General features: G+C 39.8%; 1 protein-coding gene across 1 annotated transcript; it reads left to right on the top strand.

The window, feature by feature from the left end:
- The first annotated feature begins 8 nt into the window (after positions 1 to 8).
- NKIRAS1 (NFKB inhibitor interacting Ras like 1) lies at positions 9 to 13,340 on the top strand. Its single transcript, XM_024565681.4, has 4 exons — positions 9 to 162; positions 3,925 to 4,033; positions 8,399 to 8,640; positions 11,592 to 13,340. The coding sequence occupies exons 2-4, from the start codon at positions 3,940 to 3,942 to the stop codon at positions 11,832 to 11,834; spliced, it is 579 nt and encodes a 192-aa protein (XP_024421449.1). The 5' UTR covers positions 9 to 162; positions 3,925 to 3,939; the 3' UTR covers positions 11,835 to 13,340.
- Positions 13,341 to 13,378: the final 38 nt, after the last annotated feature.

Genomic DNA, 13,378 nt, shown 5'->3' with positions numbered 1-13,378 from the left:
TGGTCCCGCCCCCCTGCTGTCCAAGGCCACGCTACCGTGGGCGATCACTCGGAAACCGCTGTCGGGAGACACAACTTGGGGGCGGGGCTCCAGTGGCGAAAACCCGCCTTGGAGCCTCGCAGCCAACGCGTCGCTTTTTTTCGGGGTCTGAGAAGTGTGCAGGTCTGTGTCTCTTGGGTGTACGGGTTTGTTTCACGCATCACAGGCTCCTCGCTTTAGGTGTCGCTGCGGGAAACGCTGTCCCCTGGGACGGGCGCAGAAGTCTGGGGCCCCGAGGTGGTTCTCGACGGTGCCCCAGCCCCCAAATAAGGCGTCCGTGGCGGGGGCTTTGCGGCTGAGGGCCCACGCGCACCCTTCCCCATCCTCTCGCCGGCCAGTTAGGGCTTTAGCCCCTGCAGGCCCGGTTCCGAGGTATTTTGCCCTAAAAGGGTCCGGGGGAGGGGGAGCGCGAGTGACTCTGTGCCTTTTCATTCCCGTGTCTTTTCCTGCGTACAGATGTGGTTCCAGTATTGCAAAGTCAGGACCACAGTTTTTTGTTGATGGTATTGTTTCTTTTTTTTTTTTTTTAGGAAAGCGTAATATTTATTTGCCAAGATCTGGTTGACAGATGCGAGTGTTCAGGGAAGAATTGCTGAGAAAATGCTGACATTTTGTGTTGCGTTCGTTATTGAAAAAATGGTTTACTAGCTTTTTTGCGTCTCCAGAATATTCCCATTTTTGATACAATCGCGTGGTTTAATTCTACAAATTCTAAATTTAGATGTGGCCAAGGTTTAAGAGAATCATACATATCTTCTATCACTAGCGGTTTTGGTTATTTCGCCCCTATTTCCGATTTCCTTTTCCTTTTTTTTTTTTAACCTCAGCTTTTCCATTGTGAGATTCCTCACATGATTCGTTGATTCAATTAACAAATATTTATGAAGTGTCTAATATGTGCCCGGCAGTGTCCCAACCGCTGGGGGTACAGCAATGGTCAAGGCGCTGCTGTCCTGGAAATGGGCAATAAACATAGTAAGAGGCAGTACCGGGCGATAAGTGCTAAGCACAACCGTTAAGGGAGATGAGAGATGGGGAGTGTTGGGGTACCGGTGAAAATTTTGGATGGAGTGTTCAGGGTCAGTCTTTTTTTGAGAAGGACTTAGAAGACCTGAAGGACGTGAGCTGTGATATGGGGACTTATTTCAGTCAGAGGGACCAGTGCCAAGGCTGGAGTATGCCTGGATTCATACAGGAACAGCAGAGGGAAGTGTGGCTGCAGAGAGGTGAAGGGTCTTAGGAGGATTTTGGGTTTCCATACTGCTTAGGATTGGAAACCACGGGAAGATTTTGAGCAGAAATTTAACTATGTGGCTCACACATTTTTAAAGGATCAGTTTGGATTGCAGTTTTGAGGCTAAAAGAAAGAAGGGGAAAAGTGGAAGCAGAAAGACCAGTGAGGAGGTTGTATTAGTTTTGTACCGCTGCTGTAACAAATTACAGCAAATTCACTGGCTTAAAACAACAGGTTTGTTTTTACAGCTCTGCAGGTCAGAAATCTCACTAGGCTACAATCAAGCTGTCAGTAAGGCTGTGTTCATTTTAGAGGAATTAGGGGGAAATCTGTTTCTTGCCTTTTCCAGCTTCTAGAGACCACTGGTATTTCCTGGCTTCTGCTCCCTTCTTTCATCTTCAGAGATAGCAGTATATCTTCAAGTCACCCTATCACTCTCCGACAGTCTTTTCTCTGCCTCTGTGCAAGGACAGGTGTGATTACATTGGGCCCACCCAGATAATCCAGGATAATCTCCCCGTCTCAACGGTCTTAACATAGCTGCAAATCCTTTTGTTAAGAGAAATACTCCCAGGTTTTGGGGTTTATGACATGAATATCTTTAAGACCACATGAGAGAAGTTGGTGCCTCAGACACTTCATTAGTGATGGAGGTGGTAGGTGGTCCACCTAGATGTTTAAAAGGTAGAGGACTTACTGATGGACCAGAAGTGGGGTGTGAGAAAAATACGTCAAGACTGATTGCAGAATTGGGTGGCTCATTTGGAAAGGACAGTCTGGCAATGTGAATAACCATTGCTAATTTCTTAGTTAGATTTTGTAGTTTTGTTTCTTAATTTGCAGTTTCTCTTAGTTTTGCAAGATTTGGATTAGTATTTCCAATTGGTTTTGAGATTCCTGAGGGTAGGGATCATTTCTGGTTTGGTCCCCTAGTTTGTTTCTAATGCATGGCACTAGATAAGCCCTCAGGAAATATTTATTAAGTGAATAAAAGAATGGTAAAGCGCATGTGCAATACCGTTTGCAAAACCCTTTTAATGTATGTTTACATATGTAAATGTATTCATATATGGATAGTAAAAGTACTGCACACAGTATGTTTTACGTAAAAATACAGTGTAGTCTTCATGTGACATGTCATAGATCTTAGGATGTAAACATAACTGAAACGCAATTAACATCATAGATATTATAGGTGTTATGATGTAAACATCACATGGGAAGAAATTCACTGTGTAAAAAGGTTGTGTTTTATTTATAAAAGTAGAATGATTTCCAAAGGTAAAAGAACCAGAAGTACTGATAATTTGGGGAACTGTTTCTGATTGGCTCTTCAAAGAGAATTTTGATCAAGCTCAGTGTTATCCACAGGAATGAACCAGGTCAAGTTTTTATTTTATTCTCTAGCAAGATAATTTTTTAAAAGGTTTTATTCATTTATTTTTAGAGAGGGGATACCATGGGCATAATAATCTCGTGTATAATGCACACAAAAAACATGGGTGCACATTATCCACGGTAATTATTTACACATACCCACAATATATACATATTTTAAACAAACTTTACCTGCTAACCCTAATGAGTGATCAAAGTACAATTGCAGTACACCACTTTTAAGGCAGATATATTAAGGCCACTTTAAAAGACTCTTCAGAATATTTGATTTCTGAACTTCCCAGGATTCTGTTGGTTTCAGCAGGTTTCCAGTTTGCTGCAGTCCCCAGCACTCTCATTTGCCTTTTACAGAGGGTCTATTGCTGCTATTAGGTGTTTTTTCTTCTTATAACTGTCCGTTTCACTCAACTACAGTAGGTATCTGCCCTTTTTAAGCACTTGAGAATTTTTTCTTTTTTTAGATTGGTGTATTGTGTGGTGCAGGAACTTTTTTGATTGAACAGGGAGGAGAGATGACATAAGGATTGGTATTTACAAATTCTATTGGGTTAAAACATTTTCAGAGGAAGGGGAAATAACAATAGAGAATTAGAACTTATGTCCCAATAGCAACCTTTCTGACTACAGAATTGTTCTCTGCTGCCATCATTTTTCCTTATCCTTTGGAAGATTTTTTTTTTTAATCTTCTTCCTATGTGATTAGATGGCATGTTCCTTTAAATTTTTTAAAAAGATTTAATTTTTAGAGAGAGGATAAGGAAGAAAGAGAAAGAAACATCAGTGTGTGGTTGCCTCTTGAGTGCACCCTACCAGGGACCTGGCCTGCATCCCAGGCACGTGCCCTGACTAGGAACTGAACTGGCGACCCTTTGGTTCACAGGCTGGCACTCCATCTACTGAGCCACACCAGCCAGGACTATGTATTCCTTTTTCATGTTTGAAACCCCTCCATGTATGTATTATTTATTAAATTTAAACACAGAAAAAACATTGACTTCAACCATATATATATATATATATATATATATATATATATTTTACATATTGACTTGAGAGGAAATGGGACAGAGACACAGAGATCAATGTGTTGTGTTGTTTCACTTATTCATGTATTCATTGGTTGATTCTTGCATGTGCCCTGACTGGGGATCAAACCCACAACCTTGGAGTATGGAGACAATGCTCTTACCAACAGAACTACTCCAGCCAGGGCAACCATACACAGTTTTAAAGATCATCTGTTCTCTTTACAGTGGTACCGAGAGAAGATGGGAAAGGGCTGCAAGGTTGTGGTTTGCGGCTTGCTATCTGTGGGGAAGACAGCAATTTTGGAGCAGCTCCTTTATGGGAATCATACTATTGGTAAGATTATTTTTCTGTAGTTTCCCTTTAGGGTCTAGGACCTGCTAGGGGTCTTTGGTTGGTCATACTAACCTGATGATGGGTGGCAGGTCATAGAAGTCAACAGAGATTGAGGGAGGGAAAAATAGGGGAGAGAAAAAAAAAACTTATGGGAGTGAAATTCAAGGGTGCTTGCTGTAAGTTATGTCCTTTATATATGTAGTTTCCTGTGTATTTACAAAATGAATAGTGATCTCAGAGTCACTGAGTCACTGACTTAATACACTGAATGATCTCATTCTTATTCAAACATGACTTTCCAATACTGCTGTATATATAGGTTTTTAAAATGGAAGAAACAGTCGTTTGCTCCAATTTTGTGAATTGGATGTTTTCATTTATGTATTCATTCGAGTTAAATCATTATTAAATCCTAGTGCAGGCTGTGACAAGGCCTTGTGAAAATACAGAGTTGAAGAAGCATCTTTGGCTCTAAGGAGGTCATGGTTTAATAGGGCAGACAGACGTTACAAGTTAGAGTGAAAGGAGGTTCATGTTAGAGAGATAAGTAGAATAATAGATCTTTGAAGTATTTATCTCTGGCAAGTAGCTTAGAGTATATTGCTGTCTTTTAGTAACTGTTTTGATGAGATCTGCTTCTCTTTTACCATCACAAAATATTTAACAACTTTTGGTTAAATCCGTATTTGGTTTTTATTATGGTGTCTGTGCGAGCAGTTCTCAAACTTTTTGGTTTCTGAATCCCTCCTGTCACAAATGCTGCACCATTGGTTCTTAATTTTTTACTTCTAGATTCTCATTAAAGTCTCTGCAAAAAGTGAATTATGCCCCAGGGGGGAGGGGAAGAATCCTTTCACCCTCTTAAAACTCCAGACAGCTTGCATTTGTGTAGGCTACACTTTTTGTATTTTTACTGTATTAGAAATGAAAACAAACTCAAAAACATGTATTTATTAAAATAACCATACTTACCACATGCTAAGATAACACATTTTTATGAAAAATTATTATATCTTCTGAAAATTTAGTGAGGAGAGCATTTACATTTTTGAAAAGCTAACGTCCAGTTTAAGAGAAGGCAGCTGGATTGCCGTATCTTCTCGCTTTTGGACTCAGTCTGTTGTGATAGGTCGTTGAGTTGAAAGACATGAAGAAAATCTGGCCCCTTCAATATGAAAATGCACGTTCTTCAGTTCCGAATTACTTTGTGGACGCTTTTCTTCTTTTGCGTTCTCTTCCTGGAACTCTTTTTGGAGACTGGACCTTCTAGACTAGTAATCTGTTTTTCCTGTTTTCCTTCTCAATATTTTGTTCCACTTTTTGAGAGTTTTCCTTATTTTCCAGCCCTTAACGTTGAGTCTCAGTTTTCACTTTTTAGTACCCTGTTCTTATTTCATGGATGCACCATCATGTCTGTTTGAGTATAATATTGCAGGTTTTCTTGTTGGGGTTTTTTTTTTTTTTTTTTTTTTGCAGCCTTTTTTATCTAAGGCGTGTTCTGATTTTTTGGTCTTCCTCTTCCTCAGGTATCTGATAATCACATGTTGTCTATTCATAATTAAGAATGGAGAATAAAAAAGTTTTTTGAAAACTCTAAGCATGTGGATTGGATTTATGACTTTGAGCTTCACAAGACCTGGGTGGGGGTTTGTTGGGGAACCCTAATGTTACCATATTTAGGATTTTACCTTTTTCAGTGGCCAGATTCTCCCTATTCCTCTGCCTGGCGGATAAAGACCTTACTATTTGGGGAACAGGAGGAGCATGTCTCTTAATTGCCCTGTTTTTATGTCTTCCATCCCTCAGTCTAAGCATCCTCTGTTTTACTCTTTCCAGAAACCGTACCCCTAGTCTTCTGCTGGTATAGGGTTGGGGATGTTGCCTAGTAGCATGGAGTGTGGGAGATCTAGAAAGCTGATGGAAGAGCCGTGACTTCAGCTAATTTATAGAGTGACAAAATCTCAAAATGTCTAAATTTAATAGGGGGGGAGGGGGGGACTAGACTGGCTTTTGGTGGATAAAACATCCACCATGACAAGTCCTGGTTGTTTTAAAACTTTTGGTAATCAAGGCCCAGTAAGTTGTTTTTTAATAGAGTAACCTTTAATTTCCTTAAGGTAGGTTAATTTATCACAGGATGATACATACTCAAACATATGAATAATTTACCCTTTCTAAACACTGAACACAGTCCTTGATGTAAAGAATTATGCTGATGAAAGTAAATTTTTGTTTTCTCATGATCCAATCTATCATTATATGATTATTTCTTTTAATCCAAGATTTCATGGAGGTTTTAATACTTATAGACATTTCATATAAGGCATCTATAACCAAACATTTTACAGTATTTAGGTTAAGAGAATTATAGCAAGAGTTTTTTAAAACCTACAATATAGTGTATTTTATTGGCATAGGATGTTATTATCCATATGTTTTTACCTCTGGATATACCTCATATTTAAGTACGAAGGTGATTACTGTACTGGGACAGTTTAATACCTATCTTCTCCTATGCATCTGCACTAGTTAAAATTTTAAGTGTTAATCTCCTCTTAATCCCCTATCAATAAATGATTATTGAATACCTGTTATGTACACAGAATGTTTTCTTTCTCTCAAGGAAGTTGACTATTTGAAGAGACAAATCTGCATAAATGAAGCAAAACAGGAATGCAATTCATTGTTTTTTTTTTAATTTCTTGAGAGGAAGGTGGGGAGGCAGAGGGGTGGGGGAGAGATTAGTTGTTCCACTTATTTGTGCATTCACTGATTGATTCTTGTATGTGCCCTGATTGAGGATCGAACCCACAACCCTGGCATATCGGGATGACGCTCCAACCAGCTGGGGCTAGGAATGCATTTTAAAAGGATCACTCAGACAAGAAGGGGGCTGAAATTGGGACATCAATTATGAATTCATTATTTAGCAAACATTTACTAAGGACTTTCTATGTATGTAAGTCAAGTTGTTAGTCCTCAGAGTATTCAAGATAGATTAGCCACAGTCCTGGCTCCCAAGGAGTTTACACTCCAGCTTTGGAGGGCCTTGGTATGGGAAGATTTAAATATTCAATGGTATTACCTATACTAGGCACCGCAGGAGCAGAGAGGAGAGAAGGGGATAATCGGGAGAGGATCCATGGAGTTGACATTTGAGCAGAGTCTAGAAAGGATAAAGGTGTTTACCAGATGTTTACTGAACTGTTGCAGCAGCTCAAGTGATAATACACCAATGGGAACGGAAGGAGACAATGTACTGAGCAGATGTTTCAGCATTAGAGTGGCTGATTTATGATAGTGTTCACCCACCCTTTCCTTGTTTAAAGAGAACTCTAAAGAACTGCCCAGGTGGATGGTGATCGAGGGGAGAAAGCAAAGAGGGAGGAGCTGGTGTGGGGAAGAACAGTAAGAAGTTTTGTTAGTTTGAAGAACTTGCAGGACATTCACATAAAAGAGCCCAGCAGGTACTTGGGAATTAAAGCCTGGTGCTCAGGCCTGGAAGTTGTACAGAAAAAAGGCAGCAAATTTGCCCCAGGTCCTGTCCTTGGCTAAGAGGGAGAAGAAAACAGAGCCACTTAGTTGTTGAAGCTACTTTTAAAATCAGCCTTTAATCTTCCAATTTAGGTATTCAGTTCTTTGACTCTTGTTACTTTTAAAAATATGTAGTATTAAATGATTACTAAATTTTTATTTATACTTTTATTTCTATACAGAATAAGTTTGTTTTGTTTTGTTTTTTTAAATCCTCCACTCAAGGATGTTTCTAAAATAGACTTTTGGATTGAGTACTGGCCTGCAAACCAAAAAGTTGCTGGTTTGCTTCCCAGTCAGGGAACATGCCTGGGTTGCAGGCCAGGTCCCCAGTTGGGGGCATGCAAGAGGCAATCAATTGATGTCTCTCTCACACAACAAAGTTTCCCTATCCCTGTCTTCCCCCCTCTCTGAAAAATAAATAAAATCTTTAAAAGCAACTGATTTTAGAGAGAAAGGAAGAGACAAAAAGCAAAAACAACAACAAAAAAACATTGATGTGAGAGAAACATTAATCAGTTGCCTCTCTTACATCCTTCGACTGGGGACTGAACCTGCAAGCTAGGTATGTGCCCTGACTGGGGATTGAACCCGCACCCTTTTGGTGTACCTGGTAATGCTCCAACCAAATGATACATGCCCCGCCAGGGCCAGAAGAAACAGTTTTAAAAAGCAGTTGGTTCTTTTACTATAACTACCACCTTTCATTTTAAAGTAGTAAAATAGGGAACCTAGAAACCAACAACTTCTTAAGCACAAGAAAATACTCAACAATCAGTATGATGTAATGATTTGATATTGGTACACAGAGTAATTTCTTTTTCATCCCAGGAATGGAAGATTGTGAAACAATGGAAGATGTGTATATGGCTTCAGTGGAAACGGATCGGGGAGTAAAGGAACAGTTACATCTTTATGACACCAGAGGCCTACAGGAAGGTGTGGAACTGCCAAAGCATTACTTCTCATTTGCTGATGGCTTTGTTCTAGTGTACAGTGTGAACAATCTTGAATCCTTTCAAAGAGTGGAGCTTCTGAAGAAAGAAATTGATAAGTTTAAAGACAAAAAAGAGGTAAGTGGGTATGTTAAAAATGCCAGCTATGAATTATAATACTATTTAGATTATAGCATGGGATTTAGGGTCGTTAAAATATTTTTAAAGCATCAAATTATATTCACAGTACCTGTAATCTTTATTTTTATTTATTTTTTTCTTAGCCCAGGAAGTGGAGTTCAGTCAGGACCAGCATTTGACTTTCTTCTGCCTTTGCTCGTTACCATGTATAAGTTGAATTTTAATGACTCCAGATCTCAAGTACTACACAGTTGGTTCCTTTCATCTTGTGTGGCCTTCACTGTTTCCTAGGGCTCTTTTTTTCTTCTGTATGGAATTTATTGGGGTGATGTTGGTTCCTAGGGCTCTTAACCTAGGCTAAAAAGGATTCTTGTCTTCAGCCTTACAAAAAAAAAAAAAAAAAAAAAGAAAGGAAGAAAGTAAAAATAAATTATTGGTTTCTACCCCTTTAACACTTAAAAATAAGATCCTTACCATCGTCTATGAAGCCTTATATGACTTGGCCCGTGACTGTCCTTTTCAGCTTATCTTTATCCTTCTGTTCCTTTGTCACTGGACTCCACTGACGCTGGTCATTTTTCTGTTTTTCCAACATGCTAACTTTCTTCCACTATTAAGTCCTTCTCAATTGCTAGTTCTCATGCCTGGAATTCTCTTATCACAGATCATTTTCCAGCTCTTTGAAAAGTTGATGACTCATCACTAGGAGTACATCCTGTAATGTGCTGGTCAACAGCACTGGCTAGATGGTCTTAACCTAGATTTTACATTTTACACTTATGTTAAACTTTGTATTTTGAGATAATTGTAGATTCACATGCAGTTTTAGGAAATAATAAGAGATATTTAGCTAGTTTTCCCCAATGTTAACATTGTGCAAAACTACGGTACAATGTCACAGCCAAGATACTGACATTTATGCAATCAAGACATTTCCATGCCTCAAGGATCCCTCATGTTGCCTTTATAACCACACACACTTCTCTGTCCCATCGCCGCCCCGCCGAATCCCTGACAAACACTAATCTGTTCTCCATTTCTGTAACTTCGTCATTTCAAGAGTGTTAACATAAATGGAACCATACAGTATGTAACTTTTTGGTACATACAATGGGATGACAGCAAGGGAGCAAATTAGAAGAACCTAAACTGGGTGAGGAACTGAGGACATGAGAGAGACTGAAGGACAGTGATGAGGTGGTAGAGCCAGTAGACTGCAGGTCCTTGTGGTGTTTGGAACTGTCATCGAGTGTTAGGAAGGTAGATGTCAGAGTGGGATTCCTGGGACGGAGATCATAGAGGGGAGCAGTTACAATGCTAAGAGCTAGGATGTGGTTGTGGGAGTGAGGTCAGGAGGATGATTAAGATCTTTGAAGTCAAGGAACTGAGAGACAAGGTTCGGGAAGGGTCATCTACATGGCTAGTGAAATCACCAAGAATGATGACAGAAGTATTGTGGGCGTGACCACGAGCCAGGTCTGTAATGAGCAGCAGCAACTTGGGGGTGGGAAGCAGGTAGTAGGTAGTAGCAGAAACTAGCAGCACCAGCCTCCAGTTTGAGGTTTTTAAGGAAGACACGTTGCAGGCAGCTTTGAGGGTCGGAGACACTTTATGTATTCCCCACTGTCCCACCTTGTGGTAGGGAGAGCACTGCAGGGCTGAGCCAGGTTTCAGCGAGGCAGTGACAGGACGTTCTAAGCAGAGATGGGGGATGTAGGGAGGGGACCCTGTGAAGTCTAGGAACACAGTGGAATCATTTGTGCAGTCAGGGAGGAAAGAAAGATGGAGGTCAGACTAGGGGATTTACGTGAAGAAAAAAAAATCTAGGTGATGAAGAATGACAGGAGGACTTGAAGGGACAGCTCCTGCTGAGAAATGGAAGAGTATGAGATTTGCCAAGAAAACCAAGCTCTAGGTCCTATTCTCCATCTTGCCAGGAAGGCATGGGCCTTACCTGCAACACAGGGAGTTCAGTTTAAAGGCGAGACCACAGTAATGGCTTAAAGTTTCTTCTCAGAGGCGCCTTCTCTGACAGTTCTTGCTGCCCTTCTTCCACTTTCCCATCATTCTTTTTTATTGTCTTTACAGTCAGTGTCCGAAAAGTTGTTTGTTATACGTCCTCCTTCCCCTGGGCTTGGTGACTGCTGTTTTGGTCACCTGAAACAGTATACCTAGGACATAGTAAGCATCCAAGTTTAAGTGACTAATTGATTGTCTTACATTTGTTGTAGAATGTTGCTATTGGTCTATACATTCAACAAATACTTAGTATTGCTACAGGTAATTTTTCTTTTTAAGTATTTTTTAAAAAGATTTAAAAAGGGAAGCAGAGAGGGAAACATCAGTGTGTCATTGCCTCTCACATGCCCCCTACTGGGGACCTGGCCCACAACCCAGGCACGTGCCCTGATTGGGAATGGAACCGGTGACCCTTTGGTCCACGAGCTGGCACTCAATCCACTGAGCCACACCAGCCAGGGCTAGGTAATTTTCTGTAATTAGGAATAATGTAAACAGAACAAAAATTCTTATTCTCATAGCTCTTAGGTTCTAGGGGTGCAGAACTCACAGCTCTATGAGTCCTCTTGGTGTATTTTGACGTACATTTACGGAAACAGCACAGAGCAGGCATAGTGAAACTGAAATGCAGGTACATTGCAGTCAAACCATTGTTTGTATCCTAGGTATTAATTTCCCCAAGTCTAGCTTCCATTCATACCTGAGTTGAGTAACTACCTACTGCTAATTTAAAACATCCTAGAGCATCTGTACTCTTAACAAAAATGCATGAGCAAGGAGTGAGGTTCATGTCCTACTGTTTCGTGCTTCAAGTCACATCTGCGAATCAGTTTTGTTGAAGCAGTCTGTTAAGTGGGACAATTATTTCTCCATTTTGCCTAGGAACTGACATTGGCAAACTGTGTTCCTTTTATCCATTTTCCTTTCAGGTAGCAATTGTCGTATTAGGAAACAAAATCGATCTTTCCGAGCAGAGACAAGTGGACGCTGAAGTGGCACAGCAGTGGGCAAAAAGTGAGAAGGTGCGACTGTGGGAGGTAACGGTCACAGATCGGAAAACTCTGATTGAGCCATTCACTCTCTTAGCCAGCAAGCTTTCCCAGCCCCAGAGCAAATCGAGCTTTCCTTTGCCCGGGAGGAAAAACAAAGGGAATTCTAGCTCTGAGAACTGAAAGTCATTGCCACAGTTGTTTGGTGAATAGTGATTGCCTTTAGGTGTCTGTGAACATGTTTAAAATAGGCCATTGGCAGCTACCCTTGGTCGTTTGGAAATCCTTAAGGAAGTAACTCAATGCACTTTATGTTTTGTTTAAATTATTTGGGCTAAGTTTATTTTATTGCCTGATATGAAATAATGTATTTGCCTTCTGGTTGCTTGAAACTTATCCCTGATATTATCACCTATATGTTATCTATGAGGAGTGCCCCCTTTAATGTTTCAGAAGCTACCATTCTGTAAACTTGATGCATTTTTAGCTCAAATGTAACTTTGTTTTAAAAAAATTCACTAGTCATCTAATGCCTAGAACTATAAAATAGCATTATGTGTCTAACTTCGATGAAACAGTGAACAATTTGGGTACTAAGCTGAATTTTACCTGGTGGAGATCTGCTAAATAGAACAAGACCTATGATTTAGCTTTGTTCAAATTACACGTTTAGCATGACTTGAGGTGGTGGTTGGTATAAATACATTCAAACTGTTTCTTTAGAAAACTCTTAGGCCCATAGGGATAGTAAAATCTCTGTTTTCTACAAGGAATACTATGCCTTCTAGAATAGTTTTCTAGATATGTAGAGTCAAGTGGAATAAAACGTATCATAAAAATACTGGGCTACAGGTAATCTTCAAGTTGGATATCTAAGTTTGTGCCCAGGTTCTCTGAAGATTTTGGCAAGGTCTGAACAATGGGGTTCAAAGTATTTAGCAAATTGACAATATTGTAACTAATTTTAAAAGTAGGAAGCAAGCTACTTAGTGGTTTCAGTGTGAAAGCAGTTAACTGTTTGCTTTAAATGTAAAACATGAAATAAGCTCTTCAGCAAAGAAATGTGGAAACATCTAGGAAATTTTTACATCTTTAATGGAATGCTTTTAGGTTAGGCTAGTACTGCCACTGTGTAATTCTTTAAAATTTCTCATCACAAATACATTTTTGGTCAAAAATTTGGTCACTCAGATATGGTTAAGTCATTCCCTACCGTCTCTCCCACTTAACTAAGCTTATCCTCCAGATTTTTTCCTATGTATTTTACATAGATAGATAAGTACTTTTACAATGGTTTTAAAATAACATACTAGAGTGTCCTGCAGTTTGCTTTTTTCTAGTGAACTTAGATCTATGTTGGCATGCATATAGTTAACCGTATTCCTTTGAAATACTTAATGTGTATGTACCTTCATCCCATGCTCCTGGGTGAATTTCTCTGGTGTGGATAGAAATAAATAGAATTGCTGCATCCTATAGGTCAGAACACTTAGGTACTCCCAAATTGCCCTCCAATGTGGCTCTGCTAATTCACCCGCGAGAGAACCCATTTCTCATGTACTCGCTACCATGGCATCTGTAACTTAAGAATGTGTTTAAAACTATTCACCTTTGGGCTTATCTGTGAAAGATGGTGAGTTAGATTAACCTTTTCTAAGACACCTCAAAATCTATCCTGCAAGGCCATTGTATAGTAACGTACCAATTCATTCAGTCTGCAATTACTT

Source organism: Desmodus rotundus, chromosome 8, assembly GCF_022682495.2.
Source record: "Desmodus rotundus isolate HL8 chromosome 8, HLdesRot8A.1, whole genome shotgun sequence".
In the NCBI taxonomy this organism is placed as follows: Eukaryota; Metazoa; Chordata; class Mammalia; order Chiroptera; family Phyllostomidae; genus Desmodus; species Desmodus rotundus.
Note: the sequence above shows the minus strand (reverse complement) of the source record. Positions and strands in the feature narration are given on the sequence as shown.

Bases quoted from the DNA above. Each gene is read 5' to 3' on its own strand.
- NKIRAS1 (XM_024565681.4), top strand. From the start codon at position 3,940: ATGGGAAAGGGCTGCAAGGTTGTGGTTTGCGGCTTGCTATCTGTGGGG. The intron at 4,034-8,398 runs GTAAGATTATTT...TTTTCATCCCAG, and splicing joins TTATGGGAATCATACTATTG to GAATGGAAGATTGTGAAACA. The intron at 8,641-11,591 runs GTAAGTGGGTAT...TTTTCCTTTCAG, and splicing joins AGTTTAAAGACAAAAAAGAG to GTAGCAATTGTCGTATTAGG.